At 35.3% G+C, this 24972-nt stretch overlaps 1 protein-coding gene across 32 annotated transcripts in view; it reads left to right on the forward strand.

Annotated features, from left to right (window-relative positions):
* LOC147392713 (uncharacterized) overlaps nucleotides 1–24972 on the forward strand; it is a 78279-nt gene that overhangs the window by 23718 nt on the left and 29589 nt on the right. For 4 of the 32 annotated variants that reach the window (XR_015182429.1, XR_015182425.1, XR_015182427.1 and 1 more), the window contains exon 3: nucleotides 16554–16676. Coding sequence is in view for 17 of the 32 variants with exons in the window: in XM_086457090.1 (XP_086313216.1) it covers nucleotides 16359–16360; nucleotides 16554–16676; nucleotides 18365–18431 (192 nt within the window). In the remaining 15 variants the exon portion in view is untranslated. The other 28 variants (XM_086457085.1, XM_086457078.1, XM_086457082.1 and 25 more) reach the window with 19 other exon arrangements.

Here is a 24972-nt window from a genome sequence, read left to right on the forward strand (position 1 = left end):
ACCCTCCTTTCCCAGTTTTTCTAACGAGCCAGACTCAATGAATTCTGCAGAAGGCTTCCCTAATCTCTGCATAGCCTTCGACTCATCCCTTTCCTTCTCGGGTTCATAATGGACCTCTTCCTCCCATCTTTTAGCTGATTTCCTCGTGTTATAGTTGGCTAAGCAGCCCTACTTTGATCCCTCTTACTCAACAATAGATTGCAAAACCTCTCTGTCCCCCTGTTACCACCCATAACTGGCACTGAGAGTGAATTTCTCGGACACACGACCCTTCAATGTTCAATAACACTAAGAAACAGAACAAACCCTCTGTCCTTACACCCTGATCCCAGCTGCTAGCTTGCGACCAGACCCTAAATTCCCCATCCACATTCCACTCACCCGTAACCACAAAACCATCTCCACTACCACTGATCCCTGAAACCGTAATGGGCTTTGATACTAAACCCATCTCTACTACCACTAATCCCTAAAATCGTAATCCCGGCTCCAATACTTTTGGGCTCACTGCACTCCACCACCCCACTAGTCTGCCGCCACCTCATATAATCCAGATTTTTTGCTGCTTTAGCCAACAACTTGATTGTACAAAATTGCTTCTTATCCCATCAGCGTGTCATTAATCCATTAATACTCTTGCCACGTGTGCCGATGCCAATGTGATGTTTGAAATTCTAAATAGAAGACTTGTTACATATGCAACTCCTTGCTGGGTTTGATAACTTCCTGACCAGTACTCTAATGCTAGGTAACGCCGGCTACCCTCTCCTCCTCCTGCAACCACCCCTCGTGCACCTAAATACCTCACTCGACTAAGGTATTGACATTTTTCTCTTTATTACCCAAATAGACAGAGAGATCCAGCCCCTCGCCATGACCACTCACCACCTCCAGCCCTAGCCTGTATCTGAATCCGTCAACTCAGAGGTAGAGGCCACGCGGCATCCTCCATGGAGAGTTGCAAACTTTCAATCTCACACTATTTAACCTGGAGCGATGAACAATGCTCTCATCCACCTCCATGAGACTTCCCAACCGAGCTCTTATTCTTCTAAATGCAAAGTTACCCCATAAATGGAAAGGCAGGCCGTTGATTTGAACCCAAGAACCTTTTTCTTTCCAAACTGGTTTTAAATTACTACAGTCCGTGAACCATGGGTGTAAATTGAAAAATGAGTTTCCCACCAGTTCAATCTCCTAGTGTTTATCTTAACAAAATTTGATCTGCTTCCTAACATTAAGATTTGAGTGGTAGCCTCCCAAGCTAATAATTTAATCGGTAACGATCGACCTACATTCTATTTAATATCCACTAAGAATCCTTCCCAATCTGCTTCCATCGAGCTCGCACTATAGATAAACGCTCATTTCCAATTACCGAAGCCTTTTCCTTTGTTAAAATCTTGACTGTCCCCAAGACTAGAACTCACCTCCAACCCCAGACCACTAGTAGCTGTGCCTCGAGGTTTTCGGACAGCTTCAATCCTAGAATTGACCAATCCATCCTTCTCCACAAGTGTCTTCATCTTCACATCCTTCTCTACAAGTTTCTTCATTTTCTCATCTAGTTTTAACATCTTGAGAGCAAGGCATATTTCTCCCTAGACCTTTTCTCCTAAACCTTCCGGAAATCTAATACCTCGTGAACCAAATCTTTTTGAAAATTGCTGAAGCTTCAAGAATCTGTCGTCGCTATTCTACTTGGATAATGAAGACTCTACTGTCCTTGGAATACTTAGCCCTAAATTTTTTTGAAGAACCTCTTGCAAGATTTACACTATTCAAAACCCAAGATGCTTCCACCTTCTTCAATGTAGGACTGCCTTGAACCTTATGCCCTTTTCCTTCACCTTTATACCTCTAGTTTTTTGGATCTAGACTTCCTTAAACTCGAATGTTTTATGTTCCACCAAAATCATACACCTCCGATTATCCATTAATGGTTCTTTGATTCTCAAAAGAATACCAAACAATTGGGCATCAAAAGTCTGTTTATTAAAAAAGAATACCTAGCAATTGAAAAAGAAAGAGAAAAGTTTCTAAAAACATAGATTTATTAATCAAACGTGCTTTCTAAACTATTACATTCGTCAATTTATAAACCCAAAGTACCAAATCTACCTAAAATAGAAAATTTTCCAAAAATAATAAAAACTCCAATTCGATTTAACCACTTTTAATATGCTTAAATTACTTATAATAACATAATAAAAATGGAAAAAAAGAACTCACAAGAAAAATAAAAAAGAAAACACAATTTTCCTAAAATTGAAAGTTTTATAGAAAATGTTCGGTTTGACCTGATTAAACAATTGAATTTTGCGACTTCATTTTGGAGTTGATGATCTTTAGATAATTGTCTAAGATGTAGTGTTTATCGATAGCAACACAATGATGGTAAGAGAGTTTGTCCTAATGGTTGGTATGCTTTAAAGCTTCACGAGTAATGTATAAAACAAACTCATTCTGAATTAGGTAATGATGGCAATGCTTCAAGGCCTAAACCACTATATAGATATCTGTGTCATACGTGATGTAATTCAATTTTGCCTCATTAATCTTCTCATTGAAAAATCCAACCGGCCTCACCCCTTAGCTCAAAACAGTCCTGAATCCTATCTTAGAAGTATTACAATGAAGCTCAAAAAGTTGACTAGAATCTGGCTTTGCCAGAATAAGTGTTGATAAAAGCTTTTGTTTGATCAAGCCAAAAGAGTTGGTTGTTTCCTCAGTCCACAGAAAGCTTCTAGCCTTCATAAAGTCAATGATTAGGAGCGAACCAACGGTAGAATGAAGTCAAACCATGAAAAGTCTGCACCACATGTAGATTAGTCGGTTGAGGCCACTCCTTGATAGCATCAACCTTGGGCTCATCCATTGAGATCCCATCTTGAGAAACTACATACCCCAAGAACAAGCCATTGTCCATCATAAAAGAACGCTTCTTTAAGGCCACAAAAAGCTTTTCCTGGCATAAAACTAAGAGAACTTCCTATAGGCGTTGTAGGAGTAATTTTTGTGTTTTGAATCAGAATATCTTCAAAATATATGACTACAAAATGGCCAATAAAAGAAGAAAAACCCAATTCATGTCCCTCGTGAAGGTACTAGAAGCGTTAAAACGGCCAAAAGGGATAACCAACCATTCATATAAGCCCTCCCTAATTTTAAAAGTTGTCTTCCACCCCCTAACCTGATCCAAATTTGATAGCAACCATTTTTCAATTCAAGCTTGCTGAAGACAGTAGCACCACTGAGTTGGTTTAAGAGATCATCCAACCTTGGAATAAGAAAATGGTATTTGACCGTTATTTTGTTAATTGCGTGGCTATTCACACACATTGGCTAGTTCCCATCTTTCTTTCTTAAAAAATTGGTTGTTGATAATGATGACCTCTTATATATACAACCGTTATCTGTTGACTCTATATGACATGTTTTGATCCCTCAAAATAAGACCTAAAAAATGACATTAATAGTACCTTAACTCAAATTAAATATCTAAAATAACCCTAAGACAATTCAAAACAAAAAAGCAACTAATCTAAAATAATCTTAAGCGATAAAAAAAATATATCTAGACCAAAATAAGTGAAAACCTAAATAATTACAAAATGTTCGTTGGAACTCGTTACTAGTTCTTGATTTGCATCCCTCCCCCCCCCCCCCCCCCCCCCCTCTTTTCTGAAGGAGTTTTGACTTCCAATCCTCCATTTGTGGAAGGAACCCCCTAGATAGTTAGTAGGAAATTTACCTACAGAGAAGCCTAAGTGCCTAAAACTTCTCGAATTGCCTAGATCTACCTTATTTCTACTTCTTGTTTTCCTGCAATAAAGAATTTTCTTTTCTTGACATTGATTATCTAAGAGGCTTTGGAAATGCTACAGAGGTTTCTACCAATGGCAATTGAGAAGGCACTGGTAAAAATCCCCACATGACTCATTTTTTTTCTTCCACCCATCAATTGATACCTCAACCAAGTGCTTTTATCGACTATGAATAAAAAGAGGGCAATATGGGATCCCTCTAATTGAGATTCCACGTAGGTTGGAAAAATTCATGTGCCAACATTTTTGCTAATACTAAAAAACATGCGAAAGATTATAGATGAACTTCTACTAGTCGGAGCCAAACCTCCAAAAAATCTAACCTTCTTGGAGCCATTTAAAAGAAATTATATTCTAACCAATCATATGCTTTGGAATGCCGAGCTTATGCTTAATATTACTCTCCTAGACTCTACTGAAGTATTAAAATGTGTTGAATTGTAGTAAGGTTTATTGTGGGACACTTTATCATATTTAAGAACATTAGGATAGGTTTTGAGAAGATTAGATTTGATTAGGATTCCTTATCTAATGCTTGTTTCTACTTTTGATTACTCTGGATTTTCTATGTAAACCCTATTAGGGTCCATTGTCTCTAATAGTCTTTCTTTTTAATTCTCTGGTGTTCTCACGGGCTAGCAACATGTTATCGTTGATATTGCATGCTTTAAAAAAGACACCCTTCTCCTTCGTAATAATACTCTGTAGAAACTCACAAATCATATTAGCTAAAATTTGAGACTATCTTGTATAAAAAACTGCCTAGGCTGATCAGGCAAAAGAGAAGGAAGTAGGTACCTCAACCTTCGAAAATAAGTGCAATCGAGGTAGAATTTACCGTTTCAGGGTTGATACATTCCCAAATATCTTCGAATTGCCATCATCAAATCCTAGTTGATGATTCTCCAAGCTTTCTGATAGAATGATCCCAAAAATTCATCAGGAATAGCAGCACTTCTACCATTCATAGCTTGGACAACTCCCCAATCATTTTTTGTTTTGTTTTGTTTCAACTTTCCAGATTTTGAGACAAGTAGTTCCATCAGAATTTTAAATTGAGCTTCATTAATTTTTATTGCCTTTTCCTTCTTCCTCTCTAGACCTTCTCCTTCTAGACAAGCTGGTTCATCCCTTCGCCTGGCTGTGTTTTCATATTGTGTTGATAACCTCATCTTTGGGACCTTGCTTTACGGCATTGATCAATAATAAAGACTGCCAATGGCACGTAATCAATTGATTGCTGAAATCCTGCACCCTCAATAACCAATGTCCTTTTTATTTGTATTCTTTTTCTTCTACTTTTTTTGGGGTGAATAAGGACACATGCTCGAGCAGCATTCAATTGACTGCCCTTCTTCTGTTGCTTGATCATTAGCCAGGACGTCCCCTACCACTGTAGCCAAATAACGCATATTTATGTATTTTCAAAACAAAAGTATGGAAGGTTAGGGAAGGTGGTCCATCCTGGAATAACTGAAGTCTTTTGTTAGAAGGCTTGAAAAGAGGATTCCATTTCAAAACTTGCACAACATACATAGCAAGAGACATCAAGCCGCTCCAACCAGATCCTAATTGTGTGCTTCATCAAGTTATTGAACTCATTCAAAATAGGCTTACTAATCGAAAGAAAGGAGAAAACATTATAATGAATTTGATATCAGTTCTAAAGTTTAGTTCTCCTTTGTCAGTAGAATTTGGCCACAAGAGAAAATCAAAACCTCCTCAAACTGGCCTGATCATCCTCCTTCTGGAAGAGAATTGAAGGTTCGCCAAATTGGATTGAGGGAGTCTTTACCACCCTCCCATCGCTTGCTATGTACAACATAAGTTTAGAAACCACATCGGCAAAAGGAGTAAAAGCCTTCACGGATCATCATGTCAATTGAAATCTAGGCAGGAAGAATGCCAAAATATCATATCAAAAGAACAATAAAAGTGTATGATCACCTTGGTAAGAAGGAAATGGGTGTTCAACCCTACATAATTAGGAGAGGACTATACAGTTTTAGAGACCTACGCCAAGATAATGAGCCACCCAAGAAAACTTCCAATCAAGAATGGTCATGGAAATACTCTCCCTCTCTCTCGCTCTCTCTGCCTTTTTACATGGAAGAAAGATTTACTTCTAGAGCTTCTCTTTGGAGATGGAAAAAGTTTTACACTGGTTGCCACTTGACACAACCTCCACCTTTGTCCAAAGTTTGGATGGATAATGTTATGTAAAAATAACCTGCTGATAATGGATACCGGCCCCACAATCCAATTAGTGAATATATGAGTATTGAGGAGGGATATTAGAGATTTAATTCGTTGTAATAATGTGCATAAGATGCACTATATATGGTACACCTTGTCACGAAAGGAAACTTGTGGTGCACTGTCTGGAATGTATTTTCTAATAAGGAGGGCAATTGATCTATCAGTCAATGATGGGGTAACTAAGATCATTCTTATTTGATTTGCTTTCTATATCTTGGTTGATGTAATTTCTCTATAAAAATCCTATTGGGTTCATGGAAATGAATAGATTTATCCCTATGTATGGGATGAGGCTGTGAATATGATTATATTGTTCTTGAATATTTCTACCATTTCTATGTTAAGGCATAACTTTCTTCACTTTCCGAAGCTCAAAGAGTTCCTTGTGCTTTCTCTGTAAACTAGATCTCCTGCCTGTAAAAGACATTTACAGATACAAGTGACCCAGATCATATTCTGCTTTCTATTTTCAGAGCAAATTTTACTTGAACTTTTCTTTGACCCTGCCTTGAAAAGTGTAGGAGTCAAATTCTGATATCAAAATCGAGATCTTTGCAAGAAGAGTAGGAGTCAAATTCCGACATCAAAATCAATACCTTTGGTTGGTAAGAGTTATTGCAATTAATCGAAATCAAGAGATAATCATGAAATAAGAAAATTTATTAACAAGATCATCTCTGAAAATATGTAAATAAAAATATTAAAATTGAAGAGATTTATTTCAATTATTGCTGGTTAGTGACTTTGAACATTATTTCATTTTGAATGTGTTAGAATGTTTGTGGTAGATACCAAGATGAAATAGAAGACCTAGTTTTGGATTATTGTGTCACATAGCACGAGGTGTGTGAGGGTCTTAAAATTCCCATTCACCATTGGATGCTCTCTCTCTCTCTCTCTCACACACACACACACACACAAACACACACACACCCCTCAATTTTTTTTATTTTTAGTTTTTCTTCTTTCTTTTGTTCTTGTTGTGAGAGTACATTACATTATAGAAAGAATATTTCCTCTTCAACATTTACCAATCGATAAGAATTTTTGATAAATTGCTGAACTGACATAAGAGGCGTTCTTAGTTCAGTTTAAGCTTTACCTGTGGGTGAGGTTCTCTAGTTGGCTAGGCCTACGGTATTGTTCAAACAGAAAGAGGCCAAGGGGTGCCAATAGGGTGGTCTCATGCTAGGTTTTCTGCAATTTGAACTGCCCAATTTGTTTATGAAATTCAAGTTCTGGCATGTAGAGGCCCTTTACACATGCTCAGCGACAACACTTTCGGGTTTTGCATTGCTTTGAAAATCCTGAATAGAAATTCAATTAGTCAATTCAAGATTTTTTTTTATTGGTGTCGAATTAAGATTATATGAGGCATGTTACTAACTAGTCTATTTTTACAAGGTAGAAGCCTAGTGGATGTTTGTTAAATAATAAAGCACCTGAATTTTAGAAAATTTCTAATGCTACACCATTTTTTTCCTATGTTGAATGAACTAATGAAATTAAAATATGGGAAATACTGTCAGTTTTCGTTAATGAATACCAAATAAAGCTACTTAATTGAACATCTTTTCTTATCAAGAATGAGACAATTCAAAATTGTGAGAAAAAATTTCACTTCTTGATTGGTTGTCCAATATCAATTCATGATCTCAAGATGATTGGAGTACATATTAGTTATTGGAGTCACGATATATGCTATCAATCTCATTTTTCTTTTCTTCTTAGTCCCCTTGGAACCACTCCTTATTTTCAAAAGTTTCCTCTTGATCTCTCTCCTTTCCCTATCTTAGCCCGCCTGGTGGAGGCCTAGTACAACTCCTTTCTCCAGATATCCACCAATGACATGGTAGCTAGGTCCTTGTTACCCAACATCAGTAGAAAATGATTTGATAGATGCTCAAGTTTTGTCATTCTCTTCTAGGGTTTCTTTTTCAAAGAAAATTCTTTATTTATGTTCTTCGTACTCTTTTTTTAAAAAATAAATTTTGTAATTTGCTTTTCTCTTATAGAGTTTATTATCTCTCATTGTTCTCTAATTGTCTCTCCCCCCAAACAGAGAATTTAAAGACATGAACGGATATATGATTCAATTTAACTCCAATGCAACACAACTATTAAAGAGGAAAAAATACTAGAATAGTATAATATATATATTTTTTATAGAAATTACAAGACCAATTGAAATCACCTAAACCCTTTTTCATTAGATAGCGAAGAAGGGTCCAATTGATAAATTGGGGATTTTTAAGGAATAGGGAGTCGCCACCTAGTTTAGGTCTAGGAACCATAGATAACTCCAAAATGAATCGGATTAATCCACGAGTAAGAGAAATGTGTAAGGGGTTAGATTATTGGTTTCAGAAGGGGTTAAGCATCGAACCCACCCAATCAAGATGATTGGTCTCTACTACGATCTAAAACTATCCTATAGTCAACGGACAAAAACTAAAGTCAAGCTAGAGTCCCATAATCATCAATTTATATCGGATGTGCTAGACGAATCATACGACTAAAATTCTCTCAAATATTTACATAATTCATTGAATTTCGCACAAAAATGAAATTTTTAAAAAAAGCCTTAATTTCATCCTATATTCCAAAGTTTGCATGGTAATATATATTAATTAAACCCGCATACACAATTATTTCCAAATCAAAGAAATAAGAATTTCCCAAATTGGAAAGTTATGAATGCAAAATTTCTAAATTGACAATTTGTGGAGTTTCTAAATTGGGAGTATGAAATTACCCAAATTGAAAATTTATGAATATATGATAAATTTTCAAATTAGAAATTTATACAAATAAACTTTCCAAAATAGAAAATTACAAATATGCAACAAATCTCAAACTAGCAATTTACGAACATGAATTTTTCAAGATAGAAAATTTCAAAAGAACATGCCGTTTCCAAACTAGCAAATCATAAATCAACACGAAATTTCTAAGTAGAAAAGCAAAATTCTTGAATTGGACAATTACGAAACACAAAGTTTCTAAAGTAGACATTTATGAAGTTGAATTTTTCTAAAATAGAAAATTATGTAATTTCCACATTAGAAAGCCTCAATTGTAAATTTTCTAAGATAGAAACTTCTAATCACGAATTTTTCAAAATAGATATTTATGAATATGAATTTTTCAAAAATGAAGTAGTGTTGGACATGAAATTTCTGTTTTTAGAAAAATATAAACATGGACTTCTCAAAACAAAAAAAAATCATAAGTATGGATAGAACATTCTGAAATGCGCACAATTTCTATATTTCCTAATAGTCACACCACGACCACGAAATTTCTAAATCGATGAGTTATTCACATAAACAAGATTCAAAAATTAGTAATAGAGATATACGCCAATTTCGGAACTCACCAAATATTTGTCTTAAATATTCATCAATTTAGCAAACAAATTATTGTATTAATACCACGTATCATAATCCATTAATTTGAACAACCATTCATTCCTAATAATGAAATTTATCAAAATAATGTAAGTCATTCTAGGATTGGAAAATTTCTAGCAATCCTAAAAAGATGTCTATTTGAACATGAGGGTCTAGAATTTAAAAACACAAAAATTTCTAATCCTATTAGTGTAAAAAAGAAGAAGATATGATCGAAAAACACAAGGAGAAAGAAAAGAAGGAACACAAAATAAAAATAGATAAAATAAAAAAAATAACATAAAGTATCATGAAACTTACCTCCACGACGAGATGATGATTATGCGCTTTCCTTCAGGCGCAACTCAAAATGAGGTTGAACGTTTTTAGAGAGGAGAGAGGGTTGTTCCGTGGCGACGTTAGGAGAGGATTGAGGAGACGATGAAGTTGCGTGAAGAAGATGATGGTGCCGTTGCTGCTGGGGGCATTGGCAGAAGACAACAAAGACATTGAGGATGATGTCAGACCGCTCTAGACATTGATCAAGATAGAGAGGGACATAAAATGGCTATTGCTATATTCAGTGTGTTATGGGGAGGGAGAAACACAAACTTGCTGTCGTTAGGATGTTTATAAAGATGGCACGGAGAAGGATGATCAACCATCTTGTTGTTGTTAGGAGGTTTGTCGAGAAAAATTGTTGTTGGGGTGTTGTGGAGAATAAATAGTAGTAAACTTGCTATTATTAAAACATGAGAAGTGGAGAGAAGGAGAACATGAAGATTGTGGGCTGCTGTAATAAAAAGATGAGTGGAGGGCGTAGGGCGTAGGATCGATTCTTGAGGGTAACCTCTCCTTGGACTAAAAATGTCAAATCCTTGAATTTTAGGAAATTCTCCTTGACTGATGCAAGTACATGTGTGTGCAATAGTATAGTGATGATTTTAAAAAGGCGCATCTCCATTCAACGCATTCATGATGAGAAGATAACAGATTTATTGATAGAAAACTGCGTAATGAAATCTGAGCAAAACCTGAGAAAATTATGAATTAAAAATTGAGTAAAATATGAGCATACACTAAGCATAAGGTCTGAGCATAATTTGAGCATAATCTGAGTAAAAGTTGAATGTCTTACTCTACCTACTTGGGATGAAAGAGTTATGTGCTGGTTTGTGGGTTACTGTAAAGAAGAGATGATTAGAATGATGTGGTTGGTTTGTGATGATGGTGAAGGGATCTTTAGGCAGCAAAACATAGATAGAATAGAAGGAGATGAAATGAGGTGTTAGGCTATTATAGGACGAAAAAAGGTAGGATCATTTTTCTTCTTTCTCTCCCTTTTCCTTTTTTTTTTTTCGTTTAGTTGCTGTCCAAGAGGAGACCTTCTTTGCACAAATGTGTATGAGAAAGAGACCAAAAGAATTCTCTTGTACCTTTCCCATTTTTTCTATTAAAAAAATGCGAGCCCCCAAAGAAAAAGAGAAGTCTCTTTCTTTATAGCACACTGTTTCTATTTTCTTCTTCTATTCTTTCTCTTTCTTTCTTTTATTTATTTCTTCTTTGACCGAACCAAAGAGAGACTCTCTTTCTCTACTTGAGTTTTAATGAAAAAAATGAAAGGAACCATGATCTCATGCTTCGCAACTCGTGGCACATTGGTGGATCATTGATGATTAATTTTTTAATTTTAATTTTGATTGTTTGATTAAGTTAAAATTTCAAATGACTTAGGTAAATTAATTTTAATTTTCAATTTTGTTTTGATTAAGTCAAAATTTTAATTTGATTGATTAATTGTGTTTTAATTTTTTTATTTTGATTAACCGATGGATTATCAATTACGTCTATGGGTTGAATTGATTTGTTAGTTGGTTCATTTTAATTTTAATTTGAATGTTGATTGGTTGATTGGGTTTTAATTTTAATTTGATTAGTCAATTATATTTTAATTTTAATGTTGATTGGTTGATTGGATTTTAATTTCAATTTAATTGATCGATTGGATTTTAATTTTAATGTTAATTGATTGATCGAATTTTAATTTTAATGTTAACTGGTTGATTAAATTTTAATTTCAATTTGATTGATCGATCAGATTTTAATTTTAATGTTAACCGGTTCATTCGATTTTAATTTCAATTTGATTGGTTGATTAAATTTTAATTTAAATGTTGATTGGTCGATTTTATATTTGGTTGATTAATTGATTATAATTTTTTTTATTTCGATTTTCCTAAGAGTCAAGGTTTCTATGTACAAGTCGGATATCAAGGGGCGTTTCTGCCATTTTGCGATTTTTCATAAATTCTCTGATTTTGTTGATTTGGGTCTCGTTAAACTTGAAATCATATTCTAAAGACAATGAAGGTACTTTAAAGACTTTTTGGAGGTCCAAAATTCATAAGGGATATTCTTGTCATTTTGATGATTTTTAAATATTTTTACGAATTCTGACGTGAGATTTCTTTTAGTCCCAACGTGATTATTTCTAAGTCTTGAGGTTATATTTTTCTAACGTAGCGAGGTTATTAAGTTATCAAAGTTTATATCGAATCTAAGAGTACGTACTTACAAAATCAAGTGTATAATATAGTGATCCTAAGTGTGCATAATTCTATGTCGTGTGGCAAGGAGAAAGAAGAGAGCAGAATTAGAAAGATTAGGAGGAAAACATAAGGAATTGGAAGAAGCCTCCCCCAAATTTTCTAGTTCTTTACGCTCATCATTAGGAATCCACAACAACTGGATGACGGATCGCCAAATCAAGTGAATGCAAATATGGGGTGTCTACTCCAATAAATCTTTAAATTGGAAAATTCACCATATTGGAAATTAATTTAAATTTTTTTTTTTTTTTGAACTAGCATTTTTTTTCTTTTACCTTAGTATTCTCTTATGGACCGTCGAAAAAATAATGTCAAATAGACTTGTCTTCGACCTATCCAAAATCCCTTGATTTTTCTTCCCAATATCAATCAATCTTCAAGGTCTATGGAAAATTATTTTAATCTATTAAACCTCAACTTTTTAAAATCCTTGTGTTGTAACAAGTATGATAAGTTGAGTAAATGGAAAGATTCCTCAAATGCCTAAAATTTTGAAAAATGTTTTAATTTTTCTTTTCCCTATAGTAGAAACACCTCCATAGAGAAAACTAGAAAGCATAGGGAAATTTGGAGGACCCTACAAGTTTAAAAGCTTAAGGATCTTAAGGCACCTACAAGAAAAATTAGAGGGAAAAGTCTTCACATTTTTGTGATTCTCTTCCAAAACATGATTGTTGAGAACTAATGATGGACGGTAGAGAGAAAAATTGTACCAAAGGGGTTGAAGATGAGTGCTTGTGAAAAGAAACTAGGGTGTAAAAAAGTGGGTCATCTTCGAGATTTACTTCTCTTAAACCACATCTTCATTCCATTGTTTTCAACCTCATCTTAATCTTTTGTATAAACCCTTAGATTTTTCTTTCTAAAATTTTTCAACGATCGTTCTTTGCTTCTTCAAATTCAAAAATCCTTGTTTTTTAGCTAATCAAGCAAGGATTTAGATTAAAGGAGGAAGATATTACAAATGCCTTGGGCTATGGAGAGCCTTTTGGTCTCCCACATAGGCTTTACTGGCTAACAAAGTTAAGTTAAATACAGAATAAAATGTTCAGAAGTACAAATTTCTGATGTTTAAACAGCCAAAGCATCAATTAAGCTATTTGCCTTTCTAAAAACATGTCTGATGTCCCACTCGAGTTGATGCAGAATATATAGGCTTTTGGTAACAATAAATTCCAATTTCCACAGGGGATCCGACTCCTTTTAGGGCATTCACAAACAACTTTGAATCAGATTCAATGATTAACTTGAGGCCAATCAAGGGAAGTCTTTGAAGACCAAGAAGGAGTGCACTAAATTCTGCAAAATTGTTCGTTCCATTATCTAAGAAGCAACAACCTGCCTTGATGAAAGTACTTGATGGTCTTTGAAAATGAATCCTGAACCTCCGTTACCTGGATTACCAATGCTTGAACCATCAATATTAAGTTTCAGAAAGTCCCTTGGAGGCCTTTCCCATCTCACAGCAATGACACTGAACATCTTTTGAGACTTTGAAAGGAGACCTCATTCAACTGACACAGCCAACCTTTAAACCTCTTAATTACATCATTCTTTGTTCTCTTCTAATAGTCAAAGATCGAAAGATTACGAGCTAACCAAACTTCCTACATAACAATCCAAGGGACCAACTTGGCTAATTGAGTTTCTGCATCCGAGGTACATCGAATTAAATAAGAAATCAAACCACCTCGTGGTTAAGGTAAACCGAAGAGTCCACCAAAATATTTCCAAATATCCTTAGCAAAAGGACATTGGAAGAAAAGATGACGAAGGTCTTCCTCCACTGACTTGCATAGAGGACATTTAGAAGGAAGATGAGTGCCACGCTTTTTCCTCAAGGAATAAACTGGGCAAACGAGATGGAGAACCTTCCAACCAAAAATTTGGACCAGATTCCAAACTAATTTCCATTTGGAGTGAAAAACCCCATTCAATCTTTAGAAACAACTAGGAAGTGGCATGTGAAAACGAACATGTAAGAAAATGGCTTATCTGTAATTTGAAACGTTGATTAAACGTTTTTTCTTTTTTAATATTAAATAGTAAAAATGTATTAGGTGGCTTATAACAAAATTTGTGGAATGCTACTTATCAAGAAAAAAATTTGTGGTAGAATTGGAAGGTTTTAAGTGGGGGTGCAAAGGAGAGGTCACCATCCCAAGCTGATGAATAGAGATAAACGCTATCCAGTCTTATCTTCCCAGAAATCTACACAATTTCCAACAAACGTTGCCAAGACATCAAGGATCGATCTAAAATTTTAACAGTTCCAACTTACAATGGCCGTTCTCGAGTAAACAGACCTACCAGTCAAATTAAAAAGCATCAAATTAATTCAATAAAAAAATTACACCCCCAACCAAAGTTACTCCTACACTCCTGTCCTTCTATGTCCTTTCTAAATCTAATAAACCTCTCTCTCTCTCTCACTCTCCACAATTTTCTCTTCATAAAGTACAGACAATGGTCGTATGATCGATTACGTGTAATTCTGCTAGCCATAACCTACTACTGTAGCTGTCTTCAATGGTGGTTCATCTTAGATAATGACCTATTTTCCCTCAAGATTCACATCAAACACATCTTGAATATAATCCAACGTCTATAGTTGACTTCTTGACCATTTGCTTTTCATTTTGCAAGTGGGTTTGCTTTGTTTCTTGCTTTCCTGCGTTTTCATCTTAATTACCCTAAAGAAAACTTCTCTTTATTTTTGAGTGAGTGAGAGAGTCCATGGGTTCTGTTATCTTTCCTCAAATGGTGGCATTTTATTGCATGATTTCACAACTGATTCATTTTTCTTTTTTCATTTCTATTTATATATATATATTTTTGGGGAAGAAAACCTCTTTATGTTTCTATTTGGATACAAGAGATACTGACAGAAGAGAGTGAGCACACTCAGGGAACTGTACCAAGGGTATGTCGTGGCCATTGCGTGCTCACTCCTCTTTCTGTCAGCTCATCTTTGCCCGAATCTGACGTTCTTATTATTTCCCGGCCAAAGCTGTAACCAATATCTTTTGCCACTCATACTCTTTAAGGAAACTAAAGCCCGACCCTCTCTCTCTCTCTTAGTTCCTTTTATCTTTTAGTCTCTCAGTTAACTCCTTCAATCTCAGTCCAAGTAAAGCAAAACATGGTAACATCTTTACGTTTGATTGGTTTTAATATATTTTATCACTTTTTTTTGGGGTAATATAAATCAATTTGCAAACAGTCCGACTAGCCTTACTAAGTTGGTAAGGATTCCACCCTTACGAAGGGTCCTTGGGCTCACCTTCTAGCATCTAATAACATGATCCCAAGTTTCAGGGTTGCAGAGGACAAAGTTATATGAACTTTCAATTTTTTTTTTCAAAACATAGCAAATTTTTGTCGTTGAATTTTAATTTTTAAATTTAGGAGTTTCGTGGAAGTTGGGTGGGCATCCTTTCTAAAACCTTGGATGAAGCCGAATTTTTATTTTTATTTTTCTTAAATCTGAGTTTTTCTATGAAATCTTGAGGGCTGTGGTGTTGGATTGCTAATATGGTAATTCATTTTAACACATAATGACCCTAAGTAAGGCTTAAAATTGGAATGAATTTTTATTTGTGCTAGTTATTTATTTTAATAAAGTCAAAAGGTATGACTTTTGAGGGTTCCTTGGGGCTCAAAATGGGATAAGAAGGTACGCTTGTACTCTGGTTGAATTTAACTGAAAACTGTAACACTTATTGTGGAATATTATATTATTTTACATATTATAATATTTTGCTCTATTTTTCCCCTATTGTTTGATTTCTTCTTCGTGTTGGTCGGACATAGAGGGAAAAGTAGATTGAGATCTCTTTATAATCAGATTGTCGCCTGAATCTAGGTTCTTTTTGAAGAATCAGTCAAGGTTTTCTTAATTTCGTTTGTTAAATATAGTAAATCTCTAGTTTCCATCTACTCTCTTTTCTTTCTTTTAGTGCGGCAGATGGACATGTTCTTGAAGAAAGCTGTTTCTGTAGAAATTATTTTCAATCGGATTCTCGCCTAAATCTGGGTTCTTTTAGAAGGATCAAACAGGTTTTCTTAATTTCTTTTGCTAAATATAGTAAATCCATATTTTCCATCTATTCTTTCTTCTTTCTTTTCTTGTGGCAGATGGACATGGTGTTCTTATAGAAAGCTGTTACTGTAGAAAATAAAACTTATTGATGGGTTAGAAGTTAGAAAAATCTTCCTATTAGAAAAACTGTTTGCCAAGGAAACAGTTATACCCTAAGTGGGCAACAAATATGTATGATTTAATTTTTATCTGTTGTTTAGTGATTTTGAATCTTAAGACTTGATGCTATTTGAATTTCTTTTAGAGAGAATCTTTAGTCATTCCTTAATGTAAATCAAATTTTGCACAATTTAAATGATTTCATCACTCAAGACTTAGTTGTCTTTATTGTTCTCTCTTAATTCCTTATTGTTGGATGCAACAGGAGAAGAATGTCAATGGAGAAGATTAAAGGAGAAAACACAATTAGGTATTGGACAGAAGTGACAGCTTTACAAACCTCAAGGCTCAATTCAATAGTGGTTAACTTATCCCTTATTCGGTTGAGGTACACTCAGTTCACTCTAGAATTGTTTTCATTTGTTTATGTAATTTGTGAGAGTTCATCCCTATTTTTGCAGTTTGATTTGCATTATGTAGATCATAAAGTAGTTAATTTGAATTAGTTGCATGGTATATTCTGATTTTAATACCTTCTGATGATCTAGACTGTTTAATATTAAAATTCTCAAATATTATAAATGGAAAGAAGTTTATGCCCCAAATTTATGGGTGCCTCCTTTGGCCCCTAAATTTGATGTTGCAGCTTCTCCTTTAGAAAGATCTTATTGAGTGTAATAGTTTTCATAGAAAATGAATTTCAGGGATAGCTAGATGCGAATATGTCAACTTGAAATTCTATATATACATAGGGAGAGAGAGAGACAATTAACAAGTAAAATTTGAAGACAATATATCCTAAGCACTCAAACTAATACAAAGAAAACCCTTATTGGATGTAGAAGTTATTTTAATTTTCACCATGTATAATTAAAACAGTTGTCTAAATTTTTAAAAAGATGTTGTTAATCAATCCAATTTATTAGAAAGAAAGCCCTAATTGGATGCAAATGTGATCCTAATAAAGTTCAACAACCTGTGTGATGAGACACCTCAATAATGATATTGGTGTAGCATGCTTGGAATTCCACTTTTCAAGGCAATACTATGTTCCAGGTGGTTAGCTTGCTGAAGAAAGTGAATGAGGTGATTAAGTGGTGAATCGAGAAGTTTTTGGTTGAATCAATGTTGGGAAGGTGAAATACCAATATGTTTTATGTGATACAAAATCAAATTCAGTATGATTGTCTAAATTTGAATCTTGCTACACATGACAAGGCTACTGAGTGGCTATTTCTAGAGATGGAAGCCGAAGAGAGTTTGCAAGGAAAAAGTCCAAAGTCAAAACCGCTCAAGCAAGGAAATCGGAAAAAAATTTCTTTCCTACTCATTAGTGGCTTCTAACATTACTAGAAAAGGAACTAATGAGCTAGTTGACAACATGCAAGTTCTATCTAGGACGAGACAATGGGAAAGTTTACGGCTAAATTTTTTAAGACGTTTTAGGGAGGAGATAAAAAGTGTGATTTGTGAGGCCCCAAATGATGAAGCCCCTGGGGCAGGATGGTTTGGTGCCAAATTCTTGTTACTCCTTTGGGGATGAAGTGTGCAGTAGCTATTCCAAGTTTCTTCCATCATCGGAGTGCTAAAAGGAAGTAAATGCCACGTTCATATATTTTATCCCTAAAAGATCATTGTCTAAAGTCTACGTACTTTTAGGCCAAAATTCTTATGTAATTTTGTAGTTATCACTAAATTAATGGCCAATAGGTTAGCTTCATTCCTCCCTTGTTTGGTTCATCAAAATCAATCAGCTTTTGTGAAAGGTAGGCGGATTAATTAAATTTCACAGTTCTAATACCTCACGCAATGGTGAGGAATTATCTTCTTAGGTCATCTTCCCAAAAATTTTGTTTTATAAATGATTTAAGAAAAGCTTAGATGAAAGAGTAATATGGGATTTTTTGGAATCTATTCTTAACCAGTTGGTTGTCCTAGTATTTGGGTCATGTGGGTGATGAAATATGTGTCTACTCGCTTTTCAGTTATCCTAAATTATTTGAGTTATGGTTATTTTCCTTGTGGTTGTGGTCTTTGTCAAGGTGATCACCCTTATCTTTATATCTTTTACTGTAGCCTTGGAGTTTTCTTCTGCCTCCTTGAAGAAAAGATAGAGGGGGTTATTATGCCCCCAGTGATAAAGGTGCTCTTCTATCTAATTTAAAATTTGTTGATGTGTTACGTTTTCCCAAAAATTCCATGGACTTAGTCTGAGGTATAAGGACTGTTAAATTTCTATGATATCTTGCCTCCTTGTTAGCTATGTGAAAAGTTTGGTTTTTTCTATGTGGCTCGTGTTAATAAATGTGAAATTGTTGATGCCCTATGGTCCAAGGAAGGGTCCTTCTCGGTTAAATATTTGGGTATTACTTTATTTTTCCCTGGATGTCTCTTTCCCTTTGACAACCCCTCATCGACAGAATGCATCCAAGATTGGAGGGCTAGAGAAAATACGTATTTTGTCATTTGCAGTTTGTAAATCAATTAGAACTTCTTAAAATTGGTTTTGTGTTAGTCTCCAGATATATTAGAGCTCAATCTTCTTCCTTCCTAAATAAGCCATCAACAGAATTGAATTTTCCTTTGCATGCTTTCTATGAAAGGGCCCTCTCTTGGGTATTTGGTGCATCCTCGTAGATGGAAAATTTTCTGCCGGCCCTTAGATCAAGGTGGACATGGCATTAGAAGTATTTTGGGTTAGAATGAAGCTCCACTATGTGAAAATTGGAAAATTCGACAGAAAAAATTGATGGGCCAAGGCCCACAAATTTTAGAAACTGAATTTTGACGGTCTAGGACCGTCGAAATTCTTGATATTCCTAGATGTGACGGCTTAGAGCTGTCGAATTTCTCCCATCCTTCATTAATTTGATAGTTTTGGCCGAAAAAAAAAATGTGACAATGAAAAATTCGACCTCTTGGTCCGTCAAATTTGGTCTTTTATCACATTGTGATCGTGTGATTAAACTTTTCTAGAATGTGATCAATGATAATTTTTTTATGGATGGGTAAGTTGAATACATTTGTAATGGCGATGTGTTGACATGATGGGTTCCTCAAAATGTTTTATGGGCATGGTGTGAAATTATGAAGGTTAGAGAGGATGCATGCAACAACTCATATTCAGGTTATTATTGGGGATGATAGGTCTACTTTACATGGAAGGATCCGTGGGTGGTGAGCAGGTCTATTCTGGTTCAGTTTAGAAGAAAAATTAATTGGGCAGTTCCTTAGTCCCACAAGCATGATGGTAATGGGCTGTTCTTCATCAGTTCGTATAATGAAAGAATGCACGAAATTCTTGACATGGTTCAGTGCCACCCTTTGCCAAGTCATCAAGGTAGAAATGACCGTTTTGTTTGGTTATTGATGACCAAGGGTAAGTTCACTTTTAAGAGTGCTTGGAAACTGTAAACCAGAATGATGCTTACCTTGAATAGAGCAAGGTTTGGTGGAATACTAGACAATTCCCTAGATACTCTTTCACTACTTGGATGGCCTTGCATTAAAATCTCTCAATGTTGGAAATTTTGGTTATAAAGGGTTCCGTGATCCCGTCAAGATATGTGCTTTGTTGGATCAACTTGGAGTAGAATGATCACATGTCCACATCCTATTTTGTTGTTCCTATAGCTGTTGGATTGGAAGCTCATTCTTGCTATGTTTGGGATTAGATGAAGTGGAGTTGGCTTGGTGATGGAAGAGAGTCTTATAGTTTGAAGTTCCCGTTCCCTTCCAAATCAGTCCATGATATGCTTTAACCTATGTAGCTTTCACGGCTACTACTTACTATATTAGGAAGGAACAAAATAGATGATTTTTCAAGGGGGAAATCATAAGTTTAGCCCCTCTTCTAATTGATTGAGGTGGACATCAAAAATAATTTTGATCAAAGATGAATTTTTTATGATGGTCTTAAGTGAAGCCAATCTTTTTTCAGTGCTTGGGGATGCAGTAGTATTGTTCAAAAGCCTATCAAACATTTGTTTTGGAAGACCCTTGAGGAAGGTCTTATTAATGATAAATATATATATGGAGCCCTATCTTCGGAAGGTGGGAGTGGATTTGGTTATTATAAAGATAAATATAAATACGAAGCCCTATCTTCAGAAGGTGGGAGTGGATTTGGTTTTGAGAAGATTAGACCAGATTATGGGCAACTTCTCGTTGTGTAGTGAATTTCCCTTCCAAAGTTGGGGTTCAAGATATAGTTTTCCATCATAGATGATTGTAATGTAAAAGTTGGGGTTCGAGATATAGTTTTCCATTATAGATTATTGTAATGTAATATTCAGAATTAGCTTTTAGTCATCATGAAATAACTTGTAATTATTTGCGGAAGTATACATGTAGTTTGATTTTGATGTAGAGTGGGGCCATTTTAACACCCTAGCTTTTTGATAGAAAAAAAGTGATATTGTACCGCATGCATGCACCTTATTACAATGCCTTTTCCGTTAATATTCTCCTTCAAACTGATAGGGATGGTGTGTGAAGATGTGAGGCCGCCTTATCTGATAGTTTCTTTGTGGCCTTCTGTATTCTTTCTATGCAGCATTTGAGTTAGTGATGAATCTTGAAAAACGCAAGGTATTTCACTACGTGAAAACTGAAAAATTCCACATAAAAAATTGATGGGCCAAGACCCGCAGATTTTAGAAACTGAATTTTGACGATCTAAGACCATCAAAATTCTTGATGTTCCCAGATTTGATGGCTTAGAATTGTTGAATTTCTCCCATCCTTCATTAATTTGATAGTTTCAACCCGTCGAAAACAAAAATTTGACAATGAAAAATTTGACGCCAATTCGACTCTTTTGTCCGTCGAATTTTATGAAATTTGACGGCCCAAGGCAGTCAAATATGGTCTTTTTTCACATAGTGTTTGTTATGGGTCATGTCACAAATTTTTGGTTGATTCGATGGGTTGTCAAGTGAGATGTTTTCCTTCTTTTTATCTTGGGTTATCACTGGGGGCATTGTATAATAGTTGTAACGCCGTAAGCTTATTAAACACGAGATACTTATCTAAAGGGGAAAGATTACATTGATCAAGAACACTGTCACTGGTCTACTTCCTTTCCCTAGTTTCAATCCTTGTAAGTGTGGAAGAAAATTTTGACTAGCTTTTTAGAGATTTTATTTGGTCTGGTGAGTACCGGTAAAGAAAATTTCATCTGAGAAGTATTTGTTTTAAAAAGAAGTGAGGCTTGGGTTTCGAAACCCAAGGTGTATAAACTCGGCTCTTTTCGGGAATTGGTTTTGGTGATTTGTTTGGTTAGAGTAGTTTGTGGAGGCGTATTATTAAAGCCAAGTTTGGATTCATAGCATAGCTAGAATAGTAGGTGGGTCAGGCCATCTTTCAGTTGTGGGGTGTTGAAAGGAATTGGTAGAATTCTGTTAGTGCTGAGCTTCTCCTCTGAAAGATAAACTCCCTATTTGTTTGCCTTATCTTAGAATAAGACTTTGCTAGTTGTTGAGTTCATGGTAAGGTCTGAGATCGATCATTGCCTAACTTTTAGAATACCATGAGCAATTGCAGTCGAATCAATTTCCAATTTGCTAGTTAACCAAGAGCGAATTTGGTTTTATAAGCATATCAAAACAACCCATGGAGCTTCCTTTATAAGTATCCAAACCTGATTATTTCCTCCACTTTTTTTTTTAAGCTTACAAGCTACAAGGGTTAGGGGTCAACGTGAAGGTCGGTTTAACCGGTTTTGAACCTAGTCCTAGGATCAACACTCCACATGCCTTTCCATCTTTGTTAAGTTAGCACATTTGATTATTTCCACCTCTTTTACTCAATCAATTAATGATGAGCAAGATATATAATAGCGTAGGCTTTCGACAATCAAACCATTGACACCCCCTCTTCCAAACATCTTTGACAAAGGGGCACAAAAAGAATTTAATGTTCAATCGCTTCCTCCTATGGAGGCCTTCTAGTCTTGAGGTGCAATGGAGGTGGAGATGGGCTTGAGAAAAGATTTGGGCAAGGTTTTGGGATTGAAAGATTTTTTTTTTCCCTTTCTAAAGAGCCTCCTCTATTTATATGCAATTTTAGACCTTTGGGGATATAAGTGTCCACATATCACAAGTTCAACTTATTTACAAGAATTTTTAAGTGTTGGACCTTGATTACCCTCCATTAAAGAGGCCTTGATGGTCAATTACACCTTAATGAGTCTCACCAATCAAGAAGATCAAAGGATAAGAGTGTGATTTTCTTCAAGGTATCTAGAGAATTCTTTAAAGGATATAGTTGTCCAAAGCCTTGAGGAAGAGGATAATGTCATTTAAAAACAAGGCAATGACACAACTTTATCTACTCTCAGTTGGTGTTAAGGGTTAATTGCCCTCCCATATGCTTCATATGCTTTAACAACTTGGGGTTAAGAGGGTAAGTTATCCCTAGGTTCTAGAGTTTTATTTTGGTGGGCAAAGATGTCAATATTCTTAAGTTAAGCCCAGATTTCAACAACTGCCTTAATAGAAGAGGGAAAAAATTATATTCAAATAACAGGTTCTAAGGGTCAATTACCTTAAATTGTCTCTCAACCAATGAGGTTAACAAAGTAATTAACTTTTAAGATTTCTCCACAATGTTTGGCACATGAGCTTGAAGCCCTTGAAGAAGTAAGAGTAATTATAAAAAAGCCTTCAAAGAAACTTAGTTGGCAAAATAGTCAGAGTAAAGATGGAAATTTTTTATACAGAGGGTAATTCTTTTATTAGAGTGGGTTAAAGTGTAAAAACACCTTAAGATTTATTTTTTTGGCTCTAGAACGGAGACAAATGGAGGTGGTCCAAGAGAACCATGCCAGAGGAGTGCCACGTGGTAGTTGGGACCAAAATTGTAACCAATTTTTTTTGAGTCCGTTCTTGAAACAAGGACGCAAGGACTAGATCAAGACTGTACTGGTCTTTGCTAGAAGAACGACCTAGGTTAAAAATACACTGGGCTATCCTTTAAGAGTAGACTCGATATTTCTTGGAACTAGTCTATGTTTCAAGAAAGGACCCAGCTTAAATCTTGCTCGACTTAGCTCAAAACTTTTTGGACTCTTCCATTCCTTTGATTTTTGGAGAATTTGGGTTCCATCCTCTTTCACAGACTTTTGAACATTTCCTAGACTACCTCGGCATTGTTTGGGTGTCTACAATGCCCTTTTGGTGAACATCTTGAAGCTTCCTCACCCCAATACCACTTTCTTGACTTTGCTTTGTTGTGTATTCCATCTAACAAGACAAAATTTCTTTCTGAACTCTCCTTTTCCCCCTTCTAAAAAATTCAACAAATGGTCTCAATTGCATTTATCACCAATGTTTGAATTGGAACAAGAGAGATTAGGTAAATTGGCATAGATGAAAGTATAGCTATATGATTTTTGAGTCCAAAGATTAATGCTACTTGGATTTGGAGTTGCCACCATTCTTTTTTAGAAAAATGTGTGTATGGTCACCCGAAAAGTATTTATGAAGAATTAACATTTTGGGCATCGCAGTGACTCTTATAAAGATTCATCATGAGTCTACCTAAGATTTAGGTAAAGATTCAATTAGAAATCGGGGAAGGTATTAGGTACCCCTATCTCTCCACACAAAGGTGATAGCTTTTAAAAACACAACCATTTTTTTAGAGAAAAAAAATAGAAAGTTCTAATAAATGATAGTTTTATGCCCTTGAATGCTAGGAATTTGTAATGTCTGCTTAGACTATGAGGATCACCTCATTGAGTGGGGCACCCTTAACATGTCTTGCCTTGAGAAAATAAGTTTTGAAAAGTGCCGACTTTGTGGTTATTGGCCCACTCTCATGGAATGAGAAGGACCCAATCAGGGCTCAATCAACTTTAACATTAAAACAAGTTTTGTGGTGGGTGCACAAAATATTGAAAGGTTTAAAATAATTTTCTTTTGAAACTCACTACATTCCCTACACTTTCAATCGAATCAAAGTCTTATTTATCAGAGGTAGGGGAGGGTATTCATTACATCATATGATTTTCTAAACTAAATTAAAAAAATGAGATGTAGAGATAGAGGAGGGGGATTGAGAGGGGGATATAAAAGGAAACCCTATTCTAAACTCACCTTGAGACCTTGACTTCTTCTTTCCTTCTTCTTTTTAGGTCCTTAGTAGAATTATGTTGAATTCCTTTTTTTAAGAGAAGAGAATGAAAAAGAGAGAAAGTAGAAAGATTAGTAGGGATTTTTATTAGTTTTAGAGTGAGGAGGGGGCTTGATAGTATATGAGATTGAGATGAGGGGGAGAGTTCAAGCATGTACTTTTTGAGAGGGAGATATGGGTTTTTATCAGTGTTGAAGGTTACTTTTAGGGTTAGAAGGGTTAAAGGTAAATGGTGAAGGGAAATGACATGGGCTTTCAAGTATGAAAAGTTTGGATTTTGAGGTTAGGGAGGGGTAAATGTGGCAAAGGTGGGTTTCTTTTGATTCCAAACCTATGGATAAAATCCAATTTGATTGGTTAGACAACCCATACCTAGATTGAGTGTTGGTTAATGTTGAGAGGTGTGGGTGTTTGGTTAAAAGGTTTTGAAAGAGTGACCTTGGTGATAACATGTGAAAAATGGTATGAAAGTAGGTTAGGTGAGTTGATTAAGGAGAAGGGGTGGAGGGATGGTTTGTGATGAAAATTTGGATGAAATGATGGGATTT

This window comes from Akebia trifoliata, chromosome 10, assembly GCF_017979445.1.
Source record: "Akebia trifoliata isolate Shusen 1 chromosome 10, ASM1797944v1, whole genome shotgun sequence".
Classification (NCBI taxonomy): Eukaryota; Viridiplantae; Streptophyta; class Magnoliopsida; order Ranunculales; family Lardizabalaceae; genus Akebia; species Akebia trifoliata.